The 19,644-nt window shown below is 36.6% G+C and overlaps 1 protein-coding gene across 4 annotated transcripts in view; it reads right to left on the bottom strand.

Moving 5' to 3' along the window:
* Positions 1-19,644, bottom strand: part of PKHD1L1 (PKHD1 like 1) — a 140,467-nt gene that overhangs the window by 89,357 nt on the left and 31,466 nt on the right. For 3 of the 4 annotated variants that reach the window (XM_036264470.1, XM_036264472.1, XM_036264474.1), the window contains 12 exons: positions 18,915-19,006; positions 15,572-15,731; positions 14,851-14,986; positions 13,999-14,142; positions 12,297-12,454; positions 11,294-11,407; positions 9,748-9,897; positions 8,359-8,483; positions 6,986-7,149; positions 5,574-5,746; positions 3,560-3,707; positions 1,527-1,681 (listed from right to left, as the gene is read on the bottom strand). In XM_036264470.1, coding sequence (XP_036120363.1) covers positions 1,527-1,681; positions 3,560-3,707; positions 5,574-5,746; positions 6,986-7,149; positions 8,359-8,483; positions 9,748-9,897; positions 11,294-11,407; positions 12,297-12,454; positions 13,999-14,142; positions 14,851-14,986; positions 15,572-15,731; positions 18,915-19,006 — 1,719 coding nt within the window. Of the gene's footprint in view, positions 1-1,526; positions 1,682-3,559; positions 3,708-5,573; positions 5,747-6,985; positions 7,150-8,358; positions 8,484-9,747; positions 9,898-11,293; positions 11,408-12,296; positions 12,455-13,998; positions 14,143-14,850; positions 14,987-15,571; positions 15,732-18,914; positions 19,013-19,644 lie in introns of all 4 variants that reach the window. The other variant, XM_036264471.1, reaches the window with a different exon arrangement.

The following is a 19,644-nucleotide window of genomic DNA, read 5'->3' as shown; positions in this document are numbered from 1 at the left end:
GAAAGCTTTGATGACACACTAATTTTTCATTTTAAATTTAAGCATGGGTTGAAAGTGAATAAAAGATAAAAAATGGGGAATAAAAAAACCTTCAAAAAACTTTAAAACCATTTCAGTCCCATTTCTTGGAAAAGAAGCCTCTTCAAAAATGAGCATAATCTACCCCAGGAAAAAAATGCTAAAATCATTGCTTTATCATAATATTGTACCAATTACAACTTGAATTACATGACTAGAGTTAGCTTGAATTTTAGAATAAAGTATGTCTAATAAAAAAATTACCAAATTTTATTTTCTCAAAATGTTCTATGCCACTTTGACAGGTGATATTTTAATAATTACAAAAGTTAGTCCTCTATTCACCCAAGGGTCAGCTTTTCCACTTCTAGCATTTCTCACTTCTAACTATCCTGGTTTTTTAATCCATTCATGGAATTTTATTTTCTGCTAATTTTAAAAATAAAACTAAATCAAAATGTACAGCTTGGTCATTCCAAAATCTCTCTACCAACATGGTAGCGCTGTGATGTGCACAAGGGCTAGCAAACAGATCAGTATCTCCATGCTGAGAGCTTAAGGTATGACTACCTAATGAAGTTGAAAAGGTCATGTGTGAGCCAAAACCACAAGGAGTGGAAGTGATGAATACACAGAGGAGACTGGTCAGGAAAGATGGAAGGCAGGAGATGCATCAGCAGAGATACCACAAGGAGACGAGTCACTAGACAATTCTACTTCCAGGCCATGTACTAGCTTTGTGCTTATATCATTTAATGTCTCCATCATCATTGCAGTAGAATAGAGTTACATAGCAAAGAGTGTTGAATCATTAGGTATCGATATTCAGATACTACTAAATTGTCCTTCAAAAGGGTCATACTAATTTACTTTCTTCCCAACAGAGCATGAGGGGGAGACTGTTTCCTCGCACTCTCATCATCATCGAAAGCACCATCTTTTTAACATCTGACTATCTGAGCTGAGTCTCTTCTAGACTTCTGTCCTTCACATACTCAGCCTGCTTCCCCGCCCTCGTCCACACTCTAACTACTCGAAGGTAATCAGATGAGAGTTTAAGCTGTGACTACCTTATGAAGTTGAAAAGGTCATCTTTAAAACCACAAAAGCACCCAGGGCCCCAGAACGCAGCTCTCATGCACAGTGGTAGAATGATAGACAATAAGGCTGATGATGCCTGCCCACCCCCTCTCCAAGTACACCCAGATTTAGTTCTCAGACTGGCCCTGCCCCTGCCCCTCCCTCCCCGTCCAAGGTCTTCTAACACATATGCCTGAACTTTTCCCAGGGGGGATAGGGAATAAAGTCCCAACGGCTATCCTCTAAGACAGAAAACACCTGGTCAACTTAATTTAGAACAATCTTCTCCTCGATTTCCTTTCTTTAATGTTTAGTCTAGAATTGGCATTTACAAAAGTATACAGTCTCCAGTTCTTTTCAGACGAAGGCTGGGTGCCACAGGCACGCCTCACACAGAAGAACACAGACACAAAGGCAAAGGAGGGAACCTGTAGAAGATTCTGCTTCCCACACGCGCTTTTCCACTTGATGTTCCACGAGTACCCAGCACAGGTTCCCTCTCGTGTGACTGAGACGAGTCCCACCTCTTCCAGGCTCTGCAGAGCAAACCGCAGATCGGCCGCTGACACCGCCGCAGGGAGGCCTGCCTCACAGAGGGAGTCAAAGAAACCACCTAGTTTACCCTTAAAACACGTGGCACGTGTACCATGCGTTATCACTCGTAAAGCACGATCCTCCTCCAATATAGTGAAAATGGATTTGCCTCCTACTTATGTCAAGGATTTATATATTTCTTGGAAACAAAAATTACATGAGTAATGTACCTCAGATTATAGCTTTGGCTCAGATACTTTTGAATATCAATTGATTTTATCGGCAACCTAGAAGCCATGGATATAAAATAGAAATAAACCTTTGAGATATGACCCGGCATATCTGGTGAAGCAATGAATAAAAGGTGAAAATGTTTTCTCCCCATCGGTGGCTAGTTTCTTGGGGAGAAAATACTTGCAAAACACACATATGATAAAGGCCTCTATCCAAAATATGCAAAGAACTCTTAAAACTCAAAAATAAGAAAACAACCCAGTTTTATTTTTATTTATTTATTTTTTTACCCCTATCCTAGGATATTTTTCTACTGATTTTTCAGATTGAGAGAAACATCAATGTGTCTCACATTGATTGATTGCCTCCTGCCTGACCCTTACCAGGAGCAGGGATCAAACCTGCAACTGAACCCTGGTCAGTTTGGCTCAGCGGTCCCGAGAGACCTGGGTTCGGTTCCCGCTAAGGGCATGTACCTCGGCTGCAGTTTGTCCCTGGCCCTGGTTGGGTTGTGCGGGTGTCAGCCACTCGATGTGTCCCTTTCACGTCAGTGTTTTTCTCTCTCTCTCTCTCCCTCCCACTCTATCTGAACAACAACAACAACAACAAAAAATGGAAAAATGTCCTCGGGTGAGGATAAAAAAAAAAAAAAAACCTGCAACTGAGGTACGTGCCCTTGATAGAGAATTGAACCTGTGACTCTTTGGTCCTCGGGCCAATGTTCTAACCACTGAGAAACCGGCCAGGGCAACAACCCAATTTTAAAACAGACAAAAGATGTGCGGACACTCTACCTAACAAGATATATTAGATAAAAAATAAACATACAAAAAGATACTCAATATCATATGTCATTAGAGAATTGCAAATTAACAGTAATGAGATATCACTACATTCCTATTAGAATGGCTAAAATAAAAAACCTGACCATATCAAATACAACTGAGGATTCAAAGCAACAGGAATGCTCGTTGATTCCTGGTGGAAACGCCCAATGGAGTACTGGCTTTGGAAGGCAATTTGGCAGCTCCTTACAAAGCTAAACATAAACTTACCTTGCGATTCTGCAATCACATTCCTAGGCATTTACCCAATTGTGTTGGAAACATGTCCAAACCCAAACCTTCACAAAAATATTTATAGCAGCTTTCACTCATAACTGCCCCAAACCGAAAGCAATCAACATGTCCTTCAATAGGTGAATGGAGAAACTGTGGTACATCCACACAATGAAAATTACTCAGAGACAGAAAGAAATAAGCCATCAAACCATAAAAGAGACATGAAGGAACCTTAAATGAATATTGCTAGGTGAAAAAATTAAATGACAATCTGGGAAAGGCAAAACGATATAGACAGTAAAGAGATGAGTGTTTGCCAAACTTTCAGAGGGAGAAGGGAGAAATGAATTGGTGCAGCACAGAGGGTTTTTAGGGTGGTAAAACTATCCCATGGTGGGCAGACAACATTGTGCATTTGTCAAAACTATGGAGCTTTACAACACAAAGAATAAACCTCATGCATGCAAATTTAAAAAATGTAAAAATGTAATTTGTTCTGGATCGTTTAACTTTACATTAATAAATTATGTAGAGAAAGAATATTACAAAGAAGTACAAGATGTTTATTATGTTTGTCTTGATCAGCACTGTCCAATTGACACATATACCATATTCTGGACTTTTCTGTATACCTTTGAGAATACGTCCATGTGCCTGAATGTCAAAGTTGCCACCAAGAGGTGAAGAGGCTGCTTGAATTCTTTGAATACGAATCCTTGACTCCCCTGGCCAGTTGCTTCCTCTGTAAACAGACTCATTCTCTGATGCATTCGTAATTATCTAATTTCCAAAATAAATATTGATAAAATGATTAACCATGACGACAGCTAAGATGATTTCTATTTAACTATGGCACAATAGTGTGACACGACATGAATGAGCCTCACGTATTCAGGATTCTTCAGAACATTAAGGAGAGTCACATAAATCAACACAGACCATACCTATGCCGCTACAATAATGAGGCCAAAGTCAACTCAGTCATCTGTGCAGCTGGAACCACAGTAATTCCTCATTAATTCTGAGTGTACCCTCCATCACTCAAGGAACAAATATTTATTTAGCAGGCATTCTATTCAAGATACAGTGCTAATCACTGTGGGAGGCAAAGAAACATGAGATGCAGTCTTGGCTATTGAAAACCTAAAAACCTTTTTGGAGAAATACATACAGGGACTTGAAAACTTAACTACGAATATGAGGCAGTGAATGGTCAGTACCGTGAATGGTCCAGACATGGGAAATACCTGACTAGCGCTGAGTACCAATCAACTGACACGTGCTGTAACAAGTCATAGACTGTAACTCTAATAGTGAAAACGATATTCTCCTGCTTCTGATCCCTCACAGTCTACTGTTAATCTTGTAGAATTTAAAACTCTATGGCCCATTGCCCACAGAAATAAGTAAACGTAAGTGTCAAAAGACATACACAAGAATGTTCATAGCAGCTTTATTCACAATAGCCCCAAACTGGAAATACTACAAAAGTCCATCAATAAAATGAATAAGCCCTGGCCGGTTTGGCTCAGCGGTTAGAGCATCGGCCTGCGGTCCTGAGAGACCCGGGTTCGGTTCCCGCTAAGGGCATGTACCTTGGTTGCAGTTTGTCCCCGGCCCTGGTCGGTTGTGCGGGTAGCAGCCACTCGATGTGTTCCTTTCACATCGATGTTTCTCTCTCTCTCTCTGTTCCTCTCTCTCCCTCCCACTCTACCTGAACAAAAAATGGAAAAATGTCCTCGGGTGAGGATATAAATAAATAAATAAATAAATAAATAAATAAATAAATAAAATGAATAAATTGTGGTATATTTACACCATAAAATACTATAAGGCAATAAAAAAGAATGTACTACAGCTATATGCCACACATGAATCTCAAAATTGAATAAAAGGAGCTAGATGCAAAAGAGGACAATTACTCATTGATATGATTAAAAACAAACAAAAGTAATTGATGGTGACAGAAGTCAAATAGTGGTTATCTAGGAGTGAAAAGTGATCTAATGACAAGGAGATGGCACAAGAAAGTGTCTTGGGGACTAATGATTTCTTTATCTTGATTTATCTTGATTTAATAAATGAGAGCATTTATTTTTATCTTGATTTGAGTAGTGATTACAGGAGAGCATTTACTTTGTAAAATTCATGAAGTTCAGCACAGTTGCAGGATATAGCATCAACACACAAAAACCAATCACATTTCTCCATACACATAACAAACACAAGAAAACCAAAATTAACAATACCAGACCACTTGCAATTGCTTCAAAAAAAAAATGAAACACATATAAATCTAACAAAACAGATATTGAATCTGACCTGAAAATTGCATAATGATGCTGAAAGTAATCAAAGAAGACCTAGGTATGCTAATAAAAGAACGACCTAAATAAATGGAGGGACTCATTGTATTCATGGATTGGAAGACTCAACATAATAAAGGTGTTAATTCTCTCCAACATAATCAAGATTTAATGTGATTCTTATAAAAATACCAGCAAAATTTTTGTAGACATAAACAAGCTTATTCTAAAATTTATATGAAAAGACACATGACCTAGAATAGCTTAAAACACTTTTTCACTAAAAGAATAAAGTGAGAGGAGTCACTATACCCAATGTATGGTAAAATTCTAGGCTTACCTGCCCAAAGCTTACAGCCATCATGGGTATATTATAACTGCAATTATATGAAGTCATGGTGACAGAATATTTGTTCTTCATATTTGATCCATTAATTTTGGTCTGATTCACCTGGAAGTGCTTTAAAAAGATTCCTTTATTTGCTAATGCTGGAAGTCTTCTCTTTGGCATTTCTAAAGAATAAAAAGTAAATGGAAAGTAAAACTGCAGAGCTCCTGCTGCTAAAAAGAAAATCATCATTAAATAATATCCACAAGTCATGAAATAAGCTGCTTAACATCACATTTTAGAAAGAAGATCTTAAGGCAAATAGTTTGTGGTGCTTGGTAAACTTTCACTTCTAGAATATACAGCTTTAAGTCTTTTGACCAATGAGCCTTATTAGGTAAAATAAACAAACAAAAAATGGTTTAAATAGTTACTTAACAGCCACCAAGCCCTGGGCTCCATGCAGCATTCTGCAGGCCAGTTAGTCTGCTGTGCTCCAGGTGCCCTGAATGGGGTGCTCACTAGGGGTGCTCCAGGAGGGGTGCTCCAGGAGGGCAGGCTCAGCGCTGGCCCGGTCACTGTCCTTTCTTTAGTACCCGCCACAGTGCCTGCCACACGGTAGATGCTAAGTAAATGTTGTTCAACGAACTACGTCTATCCCAGCACAAGTCAGCTGTCTTACACATGTGTTCCACCAATAATAATGCAGTTGATGACAACGAATTCAAAAGGATTGACTCTAAAGGAGTAACATTTAATTTTTTACCAGTTGACTCATGATCTTGTACTTCAAAAGAGTTGCTGAAGGAAAAAAAAAAGTCCAAAACTCTGAAAAACTTTTTAAGGTAACTGTTTGGAGTCAGGTTGATTTTTCTAAATCACAGTTTAACTTTAATTATTTTATTAGTATTATACACACACACACACACACACACACACTAACATGATCGGAAATAAGACTAATAAAGTTTTCATTTATCACATCATTCATTTATCACATCATTAATTACTGCTATCAAGTCCATGAAGAGAGTCAGCTCAATCTTACTAAACAGACATCAATGTCAATATCAACATCAACAATGTCAATAGTAGCAATTTAGGAATAGATCCCTATTTTGGTAGTTTGTTTCTCAAAAATCAAACAAAACAAAATGAATGTCTGTCACAGAATCCAGGACTATAAAACCAATTTTTGCTATAATGACAGCTTATATTAAGGATATACTTATCCTTAGAGTGATCACCTAGTACTATTCATTAAAAAAATAATGATTTAAGTATTATTTTGATAAAAAATAACTCATAAATACTTAGAGATTAGTATTGCTATCTAAACTACAGAAGATAAATCATTTTCATGGTAAGATTTTACTACACAATAATTTAGGTGGTTTAAGTAGATATGAAATGACACCACATACCATCCCATACTGAAATTGTAGGTGTCTGTCCAATGTATACTACATCCACATAGAAGGACTGTGATTTTGATGCTCTCTGTACACTAATCCTCTGAAGAGAAAAATTAGTCCCGACGTATTTGGCTTGTATGAGGTCCAGAAGGTCTATGCAAGCGTATGTCCAGCTGAAACATGGTTCATTAATTAGGTATATCAATCAGCTGTAATGTTTAATGTGAACAAATACACTATAAAAAGCATCAGAATCTTCAAGAGTAAAAGGTACGTGTTTTTTTGTTTCTTTGTTTGTTTGCTCACAAGAAGATCACGGAGCACACTCATTAGCATAGAAAAGCAACCCTAACAAGGAACAGCAGACAGAGACTTACATTGGCAGTGAACGAGTTTATGTTACATCCAGATATAGGTTTTCTTTTACTTGCAGGCTTGGCAGTAGCCACAGGAATGTAAAATATTCTTTAGCAACATGTAAGGAAACTAAGGAGCATGCATCTTGGTGTAGAGAACATAAAAGACACAAGGATAAAGTAAACTATTTTAGTAAAAATTGTCAGGGACAGAGAGGTGAACTAAGTCCAATACTAAGAAGTAAAACTGGATCTTGATATTACTTCCAAAAGAACTCACTGGAGTTGCATTGTCTGGTGTTCTAAGTTAAAAAAAAAGGGGGGGGGGTGCTGAATTATTTATAGTCAGTACCTTTTAAGTGCATAATTTAGATTCAGATTCAGATTTTCCATTAATTACTAACTGCATTAGAATCTCAGAAATTATAATTAAGCAATTCTGCTATGAGAGTTTACAACAAAGAGATAAATGCTGCCATCCAAATAAGTAAGTACAGTTTAACAATAATCTTTCATCAGCTGCTACTGCTTATTAAATGTTTACTTTGCACATTTTCTACACTCATTTCTGTCATGGTTTGCAAACTCATCATGGGATCCATCTGTGGTGAGTCAAAGCTCAGACAAAACTGCATCCGATTTAGGAAATTACATGCAGCACTACATTAAGTCAAAGTGCCCTTTAAATTAATAAAAGTACTTAGAGCCTCTAAGTAGAATTCTTTTAATTAGAGACTCAAACTTTTTAATAATGTTGGTATACTTAACAGTTTACCATGTTTTGTCTTCTAAATGGTCATGGGCGATGATGACACTAGACTCGTTTTTATTTTCCTAATCGATAGATTTATTTTTGGTTCAACTACTTTTGTGAGGAAGCTCATGTAGAGGGCAGAAATATTGCACTTAGACCCATGGTAGACATGATTTCTCAAAACAACAAACGAACAAACAAGAAATGAATTTATCTTCATAGTTTATATACCGATATATAATTGAAGTTTTCAAACTCATAGTGAAACTTACTTGTTTCCATAAGCAAAATTATATGTAAATTGTGTATCAGTGATTCTAGTAATCTTGTTGTTGTCTTGGTATTGAAATTTTAGACCAATATAATTTGCCAGGAATCCTTTGTATGCTAAACATAACTATACAGAAAATTAAAAAAAAAAAAAGTAAAAATGTCATATGATTACATTGTTTTGTAGCAATTCAAATTAATTCAATCCAATTCAATACATATATACTGAGCATTTCCCATAAAAATGTATTAGAAACACAGGAAGGAAAAATTAATTTCAATTAGGTGCAAAAGAATTGGAGAAATTTTTATAGAAGACAAAATAGAGTTGAAATAACCTTACAATTAATGATTAACTCTTTATTGCTTTTTTAGATATGGTTTCCTTAAAAAATGGAAACAATCTACTCTTATAGTCACTGAGCTATGTAAGAATTAGGTCCAGCTCTTACTGAACTTGTCAGTGAATTTCAAAGTCTATTACACATAGAGAAGTGAGACAAACATTTGTGTAGATTGAGCTGGGAATGCAACTGAGCATGCAGAGATGAAGATGTGGCTGTAAAACAGTGATTAAATACCAGTGTTAATGGGCGACAGCTCCTTAAGAATGCCAAATAGTTTTAGAACTTCCGACTTCGGAACATGTGCTACAATTTGAGAATTTTAAAACAAGACAGAGGGTAAATCTATGATTGCTAGTCTTTCTTTTCTTTTCTTTTTTCTTTATTGATTTCAAAAAGAGAGGAATGGAGAGAGAGAGAGAGAGAGAGAGAGAGAGAGAGAGAGAGATAAAAACATTAATGAGAGAGAACATCGATTGGCTGCCTCCTGCATGCCCCCCACTGTGGATTTGGCTCCCAACTTAGGCATGTGTCCTGACCAGGAATTGAACCAGCAACCTCTTGGCGCATGGGTGGACGCTCAACCACTGAGCCACACTGGCTGGGCAATGATTGCTAGTCTTAAACACCTATCCTAAAATTGCCATCTCCTCTTCTCGGAATTTTTTTTCACTTTTCCCTGATTCGATACCTGAGATCACTTTATGACGGCTATCCATTTTTGTTGTTTCTTAATTAGTGAAGGGATATTGAAAAAAATATATACATATGTAATTGTTTTAGTGTTTAAATGTATATGCAAATAATTCTTTTTGAAATTATGAGACAAAGCAGAATACATGTGCATGGTACTGCATATTCCTTTAATTTCTTTCTTTGAGAATCACCAGAAGAGGAAACTATAAGCACCCGAGAGTGAACCACAGTGCCTGTCCAATGTGACATGATTTCACATGACAAGCACTTTCCCTTGTCTTAAAATTTCATGAAGTTATATTGCCAAGGGATTTTACAAATTTAATTAGCATATCATTTTGTTGAGCTTACCTGATTATAAGGAAATAATAAAATGTCTCCATATGGTAGTCTGTTTGGTTTAACATCTGCTGAGTCAAAAAGAACAGCTGGGTTTTTCAAGGAATAACGACCACAGTAAGCATCGGTTTCAGCTGTCTTCTGCCCTCTATTAATATGTTCCTGTAGAAACAGTAATATTTCAAATGAAAACATGATTTATTGCCCTGCTTTATTCCCGCACATCTCCACCCAAGTCCTTCAAGTTCAGACTCAGATCCTATTGCTTCCCAAACTACTGTAATTTGAAAAGCTCTCTCTTTGAAATTCTAAAGGCTCTCACCCTATATCACTCATTTGGGTCCATAATCGCATAATCCCCTATAACTGTATTTCTAAAATCCTATTTTACTCCTATGTTATGAACTCCTTAACAATATTTAATCCTTCCTTCCACAAATGTTTATTCAGTGTTCACTGTGTGCCAGGCTTTTGTTTGTTTGTGAATTTGTTTTTTTTTTTTTTTTAATCTTCAGGGCTCAAGTGGGCAATACAGAAGCCTACCAGCTTGGAACAAAGGAACCAAGGATATAAACCCAAGGCTGAAGAGAGGCATCTAACTCAATAAAGGCATCAAGAAAAATGACTCAGAGAAAGTGGCACATGAGTTGCCTTTAAAGATAAAAAGGACTATTTTAAAGGGAAAGGGGGCCAAGGAGCTTCAGAAGAGGGTAAAATATATGCAGAGAGGCAGGGATGTGAGTGAGCCGTGCTGTGAAATGCAAATTGTCGAGGTAAGGTGAGCAAAGAATGTGCTTTGTGATGACGGGTGAAGAAGGAAAGAAGTGATGTAAATTACCTGCACAATTCCCATGGCTGCAAGTATTACACTGAGGGTAGATTTGTTAAATTACGTTTAAAATATAGCCCATTAAGTAGACCTTCCCCCCTTCCGCTCCCACTAGTAAATCTCTTCATAGAGGCATCACATGATATATATTTTAAAGACTCATATTTATATCTAGGGTATTGAATAACTAGCATATTTCTTATTTGGATGATATTTGCTTGGAAATGGTGACTATCTGGCTTCCTCAAGTCTTCAAACTAGGAACTAGGAAAGTAGTGTATTTTAAATTTTCTTTACTATATATCAATGAAAAATCTTTATATCTCACCAAGAAATAAATAATCACTAGGCATTGTACTAATTGATCAGAGAGTGATATCAAAAAGCAAGGGAAGTGATTTTACAATGTAATGCCCTACTATAAGTTCTATCTTCTGAAGCCAATGAGGAAAAGGGATATACTCCAAGTGAAGAAAACAAACAAAAAACTTTACATTTGCTTACTTTTTATTATTCAAGAAAATTCATGTGTAGTGGAAATACTGCTTTCATGGTGAATTATTTTATAAGGCAAAGATATGTTAGAACAGGCCTTACCAAAAATTATATTTGCAGTTTGACTTTGAATGATAAGAAATGAATGCTAGTTGATAAAAGAAATTACAACATTCCAAACATTTATATGATTTCTTATCTGGTCAGTTTCACAGTTTATTAAACATTCCGTACCAGGTTAAAATCCATTTCATAATCTCTGAAGTATTTCACAACAAATCCTTCTTCAAAATTTGCAACTTGCGGTGGACACTGAGCGCTAACCATTTCTTCCACTGCTGCCTGAAACTGAATTAACAATATGAACTTTGGTAACTTCTATTTCATGAAGTCAGAATATTAGGAATTCTACTACTAGTTCTACTAATTAGTTAAAACATATTAATATGATAATCCCCACATTTTAGCCATAATTAAGAGATCATTTCCTAAATAATACGTGATTATTTTACTGTCCTATAATTTTTTCAAGAGTTTTAATTTAGCATGAAAATAGCAATATCAAATTGACTAATATGAGCTTACTTGGTTATTACTAAGGTAGACATATTTGCTTAATAGTTTTTTAAAGAGAACAATGAAGCAAACCTAAATAAATTAACACCTAAATAAGTAGACTACAAATGAATAGTTTTCCAAATTAACTCAAAATTAACTGGGAAAAAACTATACACTCCAATGCATCCTGTTTTTCAAAAGAAGAGATTCAGATATTGAAAACCTGTAATTCTATTTTTAAAAATAATAAATAATTTCGAGTGTATGGGAACTGGTACATATTCACGAGGTCTCTTATAATTTTCACATCTGTTTCTTTGGCAAAGGACAGCTTTAAATGATGTTTAGAACTAAGGACTTGGGATAACAGGTGATCTTTAATCATCAAATAAATTTAAACTCATTGTACAGGTAGTTGTCAAAATTCAGTAACTCGTGATAAACATTCTTTACAAACAGCTGCCCATATGGAGATACATCGGTTCCTGTTGGTGCTGATCTAAGAAATTCCCTTTTGTTCCCTGTCTTTGTGAGTTTTCCTCCCTTCTCTGCTTCTATTGGTTGGCTCCAACCCATCATGCCAAGTAGGAGAGTGTATTCCTACTTAAAGTGTTTTTCTTATATATAGAAAGGTGATGCTTGAACAGTTTTCTGTTTAAAAAATTAGTACAGAGCATACTTCAGTTTCTGATGACCGTGGGCTAAGAGGCTTCGAAGTGATCCCATCCCAATTCAGTGTGAATGTGTCCAAACTGGGTTTTCCTTTTGTTTGTTCTGTAATATCCAGTGTGACATTATATCCGCCAAATACTTCGAAATCAAGCAGATCAAAGTCTCCTGCAATGAAGTGCCAAACGGAATTTTTAAAAGTTAATTAAAAATATGTCAATACCATCCATAGCGGTACTCAAATTTAACAAAATTTGTTTTATTTGGAGTTCCATTAACACAAAATAAAAATGAATAGGGAAGATGCAGATCCTTAAATTTGAGCAGATTTATCCACAGCAGAAATAGGAAAGTAGCAGATAAAGTTCTGTTCATTTAAGATTCTGTTACTATGGCTTAGGAAGTATTATAAGATAAACAGAAGGAAGTATTGGGACCTTGAGGTAAAGATGAATGGCAGTAATATATCCCCCAAATTCTTTAAGTTTTGTGCCAGTACCACTATTTTAGTGTAAAGGGCTAGGCAGGAATATTGCTATTTTTTTTAGGCATGAATAAGGTACAAAGCTGGATTCCAGGAAGAGTCCCCGGCCTGTGAAGTCTGCTCATGCGATCTTACTTTGAGGGAATTAAGGCTTTGTCCTCAAATGTCTGTTTTCTTTTGGAGGATGCTTTACTAGTGAATCTCACTGACTCTCTCTGTTAGGAAATGCCCCAGAGTTTGCCCAGTTATGATTTTAGTACCATATTTCTTAATGTCTCTTCTGAAGCCGTAAAATGTCTCTCTGATCTATAAATATGTTCCTGGGAGAACAAAGATAATCATAGTGTTATGTATGTAGTGTTCTGACAATCTAACTTTTGGTGACATTTTAGAACTTCAATTCATGTTAAACAAAATTCTTCAATCTCCACCCAACAACCAAATGGACAATTTCATAAGATAGGACATACACTGAAGGAACATTTTACTTATGTGAATTGGGAAATAATACTTGCCCAAAGAAAAGTAAACACACAAATATTCAGGGACCTATTTCATGAGCTATATCCTAAACCCAAATTGGTTGCTAGAATTGGCTATAAGACTTCAAAATATAGAACATTAATAAGTTAACAGCTATTACTTGAAACAAAAATGTAGAGAGGTCAAATAGTTTTGAAAAATGTTGCATTAAATACAGGTGAACTGGTCGTTTGTTTGTTTGTGTTTGTTTTTCACTGCAGGATTCCTTGGGGATTTTAATATTCCAATAAGCTCTGTCAACCTTCAAGGAGAAGCCGTGGTAAACTGTTTCCCACGTGGATCTGACCACAGGATTCTTTCATCTTGCAAGACCCGGCCAGACTACTGTCTCCTAAGCAATACTGATTTACTTAAATTTCATTTCTAGAATTAATACCTTCACTGATTTTTGCTAATTTATAAATGGCTATTATACTGATAGTATGTTTGTAGTATACATAGTATTTCTCATGCATTGGAATTGTACATTCTTTGAAATACAATGGGGATTTAGATTACAATAGAAAAAATTAACCACTTAATTTCTATTGTTTCTAAAACTGATCAAGGCTGCGGATCCAATTTTCCCCTCTGTTATTTCATGGCGCTTTTGCCTTTTTCAGCCTTTTTCAGTGGAGTTGTGCAGGATACAAATTTGTTTCCTAGAAAAAACTTTAGATATGTGCAAAATGAAGTACATGCTTACCTCTAGTTGATACAAAGGTTATCGTGTAAACAAAACTGTGGGGATTTTGTGTTCTTGTTACTTGAACTGTATCCGGTTTTAAAGACCAGAGGTCATTTAAGGCTGACTGCAGTATGAAGTCAGAAGCATCAGCAGGTAGCAAGACTTGGATGAATTCAGGGGGGAAAAAAGGAGAAGAGTTGAAATCTTTCTGCACTACCAACAATGATGTCTTATAGTTGAATCTTTAAAGCACTCATAGTCTGCACTATACATCATCACTTAATGAAACTGTTCTGAAATTGATTCAATTTCAATAATATTGACCACTTAATTGGATTGTGGCCTCTTGAGGATAGGGATCATAGTTTATTGTTTTAATAAGCACTGTATTTGGCAAACAGTAAGTATTCATCAATATTTACTGATTGAAACTATTAACCGAAAGAGCAAAATTAATTTTTTCAGGATTTATGATGAAATATAGAACTACAATATTTTTATTAACAGATAATTAGTGCCTCATGAGACTATCACTTAATTTGAGAAATGACAGCAATGTTTTACTTCTCTGCAATGATGAATTTAGTTCCTATTAACTTACACCTGTGAGTCACAGATATCTAAAATCCTTTTGAGTATTTAGATATACATTTGTCATGATCCTTACAGAAGAAAATGATAGTATGTACTATATTTTTATGATTTTATTGATGCCCTTTTCTATCCCAGTCTGAAGGCTTTTCTTTATATTTTTCTGCTTTTTTTAATCTAGCATACTGTTAAAACTGAATCTGACTGCAGCAAATACCTCTCTATAATTACATGTATAAACAAAGAGAAATAAAATCTACCCTGTTATTTGTCACTTACCTGTTTTTTCCATGTTGTAAATTAATCTATATTGGTAAAGGGAACATGAATTGACTTCTATGCATGGGCTGGTTATCATGACCCTCTGAACTTCTTTAGTTGCAATAGTTGTTTCCCAGTTTTCCAATGTTATAACCTATTTCCCAATTTAAAAAATATCTTTACTATACAAAACAAATTAAAAACATCATAATTCAGCTATGCAAGCCTCTTTGTTGCTCTATTTTATTGCAAATAATAAAATATTTTATTTTATTTTTTTGTTAAGCCTCACCTGAGGATATTTTTCCATTGATTTTTAGAAAGAGTGGAAGGTAGGTAGGTAGGGAGGGAGGGAGGGAGGGAGGGAGAGAGAGAGAGAAAAAGAGAGAGACAGACAGACAGACAGACAGACATTGATGTGAGAAAGACACACTGATTGGTTGCCTCCCACATGGTCAGAGGATGGAAGCTGCAACCTTGACTGAGAATTGAACCCTCGACCCTTTGGTCTGAGGGCTGACACTCTAACCACTGATCTAATCTGGCCAGGGCTAAAATTTAAGTTTTATCAAGTAACAGCCTCTTCAGTTTATAAAACAGATACTCCAAGCCACATTCAGTGATTTTCCATGACTACTTTCCCCCCAAACAGTATCTTACCTAGTAAAATAAGTAACAAAATAGAGCTCCTATCTTTAATATTTTCTTTCTAGATAGTGGGGCTATAGTCGTAACAAACCTGAACTTCCTGGACAACTGTTGACTGCGATTGAATGACTTGTTCTTCATTGACTGCATCTTCTGTTTGCTGCTCAGTATAGACATTTCTATACTGGTACAGTCCCACATCAACAGAAGCACTCAGTGTATACTCCTGCAGCAAGATTTCCATGTAATATCTGGAAAACAGGGTAACTAATAAATATAACATTTTCTCTTCAGAGCACTTGCTGTGAATACATTTTTCAATGAATATATTTCAATACTATATAAAACACCTGCCTATTAATTGATTTACATTATGGTATCCCTGGTTTTAAATATTAAAATATCAAAAGCTTCCGACTAGTTTGCTAAAATAAAATGAATTATGTAAGATATCTGCATAAGTAAAGAGTTGCTGCCATTCATAACTAATTCATTCAGTTTTGTTAATAAATATTTATTGAAAAAGATACCATCTCCTATCCTCAAGGAGGTTAAAACAAAATTACATCATTGCCTATAATACAAACGCCTTGGCATAAAGCACAGAGGACATGCAGGGGTTAAATATTTAATGTGTGTAAGAAAATGGCATGCACAGGCAGACATATATATTTTGTATCTAAATGGCTGCACATGTCCAGGATGAAAGTTCCGACTCTCATGTTCCTTAAATACTGGCTCCACTTGTAACTTGGGAAATAAAAGATTGCCTCAGGAAACCTTTACAAGCTGGATGGGATTCACACTTTCTATTTGGAATTCTTGATTGCTGAGGCTTCCTGCCCACCATCCAGCTGCCTATCCAGGGTAAGGTGTTCGCTGACCAGTTATTACAGGTGAGTGCAAAGCTACTGCTTCCCTACCTGAATCTCCATTAGGGCTCCATTGCTCCCATCTTTGGAGAGGACTGCTGGGAATTCCATCATTCAACAAGGACTCTTGCACATGGAGAATATGTACCCACAGCTAATGGGAGACTGAATGAGGGGCATTTACCACCTCTCATCTGTCTAGACTGGCAGGGCTCCGGGTCATTGCCCTTATAGAACTGATACTGGAGGATTGTTTGCATCAGGCTCTTGGCTGCCCTGAGAACCTATTTGCCAACACTACCAAATGGAGGTAGGCAACACTAAGGAGCAGGACTCAAAGAAGAACCATTAAATTCTGTATCTTTACCTAGCAGCTTAAAAATATTTATTAGGCACGTTCCATGTGCTAGACACTAATCTGAATACTTTACGGATGTTATTATAGTGAATCGTCACAAAATCGTATAGAAATATATATATTATTATTCTCTGTTCATATGAACAGTAGAGACCAAGAGAGTTTTAAAAATTGAAAGATTAGTTAAAAATTAGTAACTGCGGCAGGATCAAAGTAAAACAAGGTGGCCAAAGAGACATGCACTTAGGAGTGGGGCTACATCAGCTGCGTAGAACGGAATGCACTGGAGATAAGAGCTCCCTTTGGAAAGGCCTCCGAGACCACGGTGCGATAAAGCAGCAAGAGTGGCCTCGGTTCCGGAATCCGCAGCCATCATTCTAAGAGCAGAAGTTCCAAGCTAGCATGCGGGAGCACAGGTACCAGGCAACAGATGTATTAAGAGATGCTTTCATGCAAACTCTGTTCCTACCAAGCAGGTAAATTAAGCTCATTTGCCAAGGCCAAGGCAAAGCCTGAAGGTGAATTGACACTGAACAGCAGAAGGGATTAATGAGGCACTCCATTTACTCCAAATTGGCTCAGTGATCTCAGTGAAAAAAGAGAATGTTTAAGCACATAAAGAAGTGAAGGCAGAAAGAGGAGGAGGAGAAAAAGAATGGAATGCTTTCTGCATGTCACTATGGCCAAGACTTCAGTGAGAGCACTGTGTAAAGGCTCCAGGTACTGTGGATCCCAACCCTCTGTCCAACTCCGTCAGATCTTCATGGTGCTACTTATGAGCAAAATCTCATCAACATCTAGAAGGGTGATATGGTAGAATTAAAAAACAAAACAAAGCACAACTACTCCCATCAAGAAGTGAAATCTAGTTTTTTTTTCACCCTTGAATCTAGGTTTGGCCATTTGCTTTGGCTAAACTAGCAAATATGACACAATCAGAGTCTTTAAAGGTGCACGTGCATTATGAATTGCCCTCTTTTCTGCTGGGAACACATTCATCAATGTGACAAGTCTGGTCTAGCCTCCTGGAAGGCTAGAGACCATGTGGAGCGGGATAATCCCAGATAACTAACTCCAACCATGTCAACCGAGGCTCCGGATATGTAAGTGAGGCCACCCTCTACCATCAGTTACCAACTAAAGCAGTCAGCACCAAAAGAACTGACTAGCCAATCACAAAATTGGGTTGCTTTAAGCTACTCAAGGTTGAGGAGTGGTTTCTTATACAGCTAATCCTAACAGATACAATGATAAATGGACAATGATCTCAGTGAATCTCTTGATGTTCTTCATGTAATTTAGCTATTTTAACTATATCGTGTCTTTTACCTCCCTGTTTCCTAGGAATTTTGAATGATTTTGTTGAATGGCATTATCTGCTATTTGAATGGTACCTTTCATCTCTCTGTGCTTGACATTTCAGCACTAAATGATGTAGTTCTTAAGGACAGAGAGTGTATTTTATTTTTTTTAATTAATTAATTTATTTTTTATCCTCACCGGAGGACATTTTTGCATTTATCTTCAGACAGAGCTTGAGGGAGAGAAGGAGGAAGAGAGAGAGAGAAACATCAATGTGAGAGAGACACATCAAGTGGTTCCCACCCACACAACCCCAACCGGGGCCAGGGACAAACTGCAACCAAAGTTATGTGCCCTTAGTGGGAACAGAACCCTGGACTCTCTGGTCCGCAGGCCATGCTCTAACCGCTAAGCCAAACTGGCCAGGGCAGGCCAGAGGGTGTATTTTAATATCTTTTGTATTACATTTCTAATACCTGGCCCAGGGTCTGTAGGAAATGAGTGAATAAATAAATAATAAATATGTATTAACTGTGGCACCAGTCAATATGATTTGTGATTTTTCTCTAGCAATATTCAAGAGGTCAGGTTTCTGGAGAAGCAATGAAATTAAATAGCTGGATTGACTGAAAGGTCTTAACAAAAAAGTAAAAATGGGATTAAGTATATATGACAAAGTTATAATTTCAGCAACAGGGATTATTTAGATGTTGAATTTGATTAGCTGAATGACAGTGTTCTTAGAATATAAAAATAAAATTTATTAGAATTACAGAGACAAACCAATTATAAATTAAGCCAATAAATTAATATTACTTCTACCAATAATAAATTAAAAATATATTTAGACATAAACATAATTTTTTAAATATCACACAATAATTTAAAGAAAGAAACCTTACTCTTTTCCTTTCTGAAGATGAATGTCATCAGATCTTTGTGTAGGACTGGAAAAATAACTGTTGGCACTGGAAGAATGATATGCAATCCTCATCTTATCCCAAAAGCAGAGGGAGAGAAAAGGGGCGATGAAGAGAGGGAAAGGAAGAGGGAAGAGGAGAGGCAGAGAAGAAATATTAACAAATCTTTTCAGCACTTAGTATTTATTATTTCTGTTAGTCTTAGGACTTGAATGAATAGAAAAAAATGTGAAGCTACTTCATATTTTTCTTCTAAGATAAGTTATCCATGATTAAAGGGAATTTTAAAAAATTATCAAAGCTCATTTCATTCCTTCCACCCTAACCAACATCAGCCCCACTACCCAAGTGTGCCCCACAGACCACGGCTTTTCCACAATTAGAACTGCAAGAGAAAACACGCAGCAGGAGGACAGTTCTGATTGTTCAATAAAATATTATTTTGCTCTGCAGAGAACTTCAAGGGACTTAATTCAAATGAGATCATTGAAAGTATGTCTGGCAGATGCCAAAGCTCACTAGGTGGGTCCGGGTACTAGGAGAAGACCGTGGGTTCCCATTAGGAACGACTGTGCCGTGTTTGCAGGAAGCACACTGACAAGCTACGGTCAAGTCAGAATGCATATATCACAGGCAGCGATTCAAACTCGTGCGTCCAGTTTGAGAGGTAACTTTCCATATATATGGAGTCATAGAATGTTCTTTTGATTTG

The sequence above is a fragment of the Molossus molossus genome, unplaced genomic scaffold, assembly GCF_014108415.1.
Source record: "Molossus molossus isolate mMolMol1 unplaced genomic scaffold, mMolMol1.p scaffold_m16_p_16, whole genome shotgun sequence".
NCBI classification, from domain to species: domain Eukaryota; kingdom Metazoa; phylum Chordata; class Mammalia; order Chiroptera; family Molossidae; genus Molossus; species Molossus molossus.
Note: the sequence above shows the minus strand (reverse complement) of the source record. Positions and strands in the feature narration are given on the sequence as shown.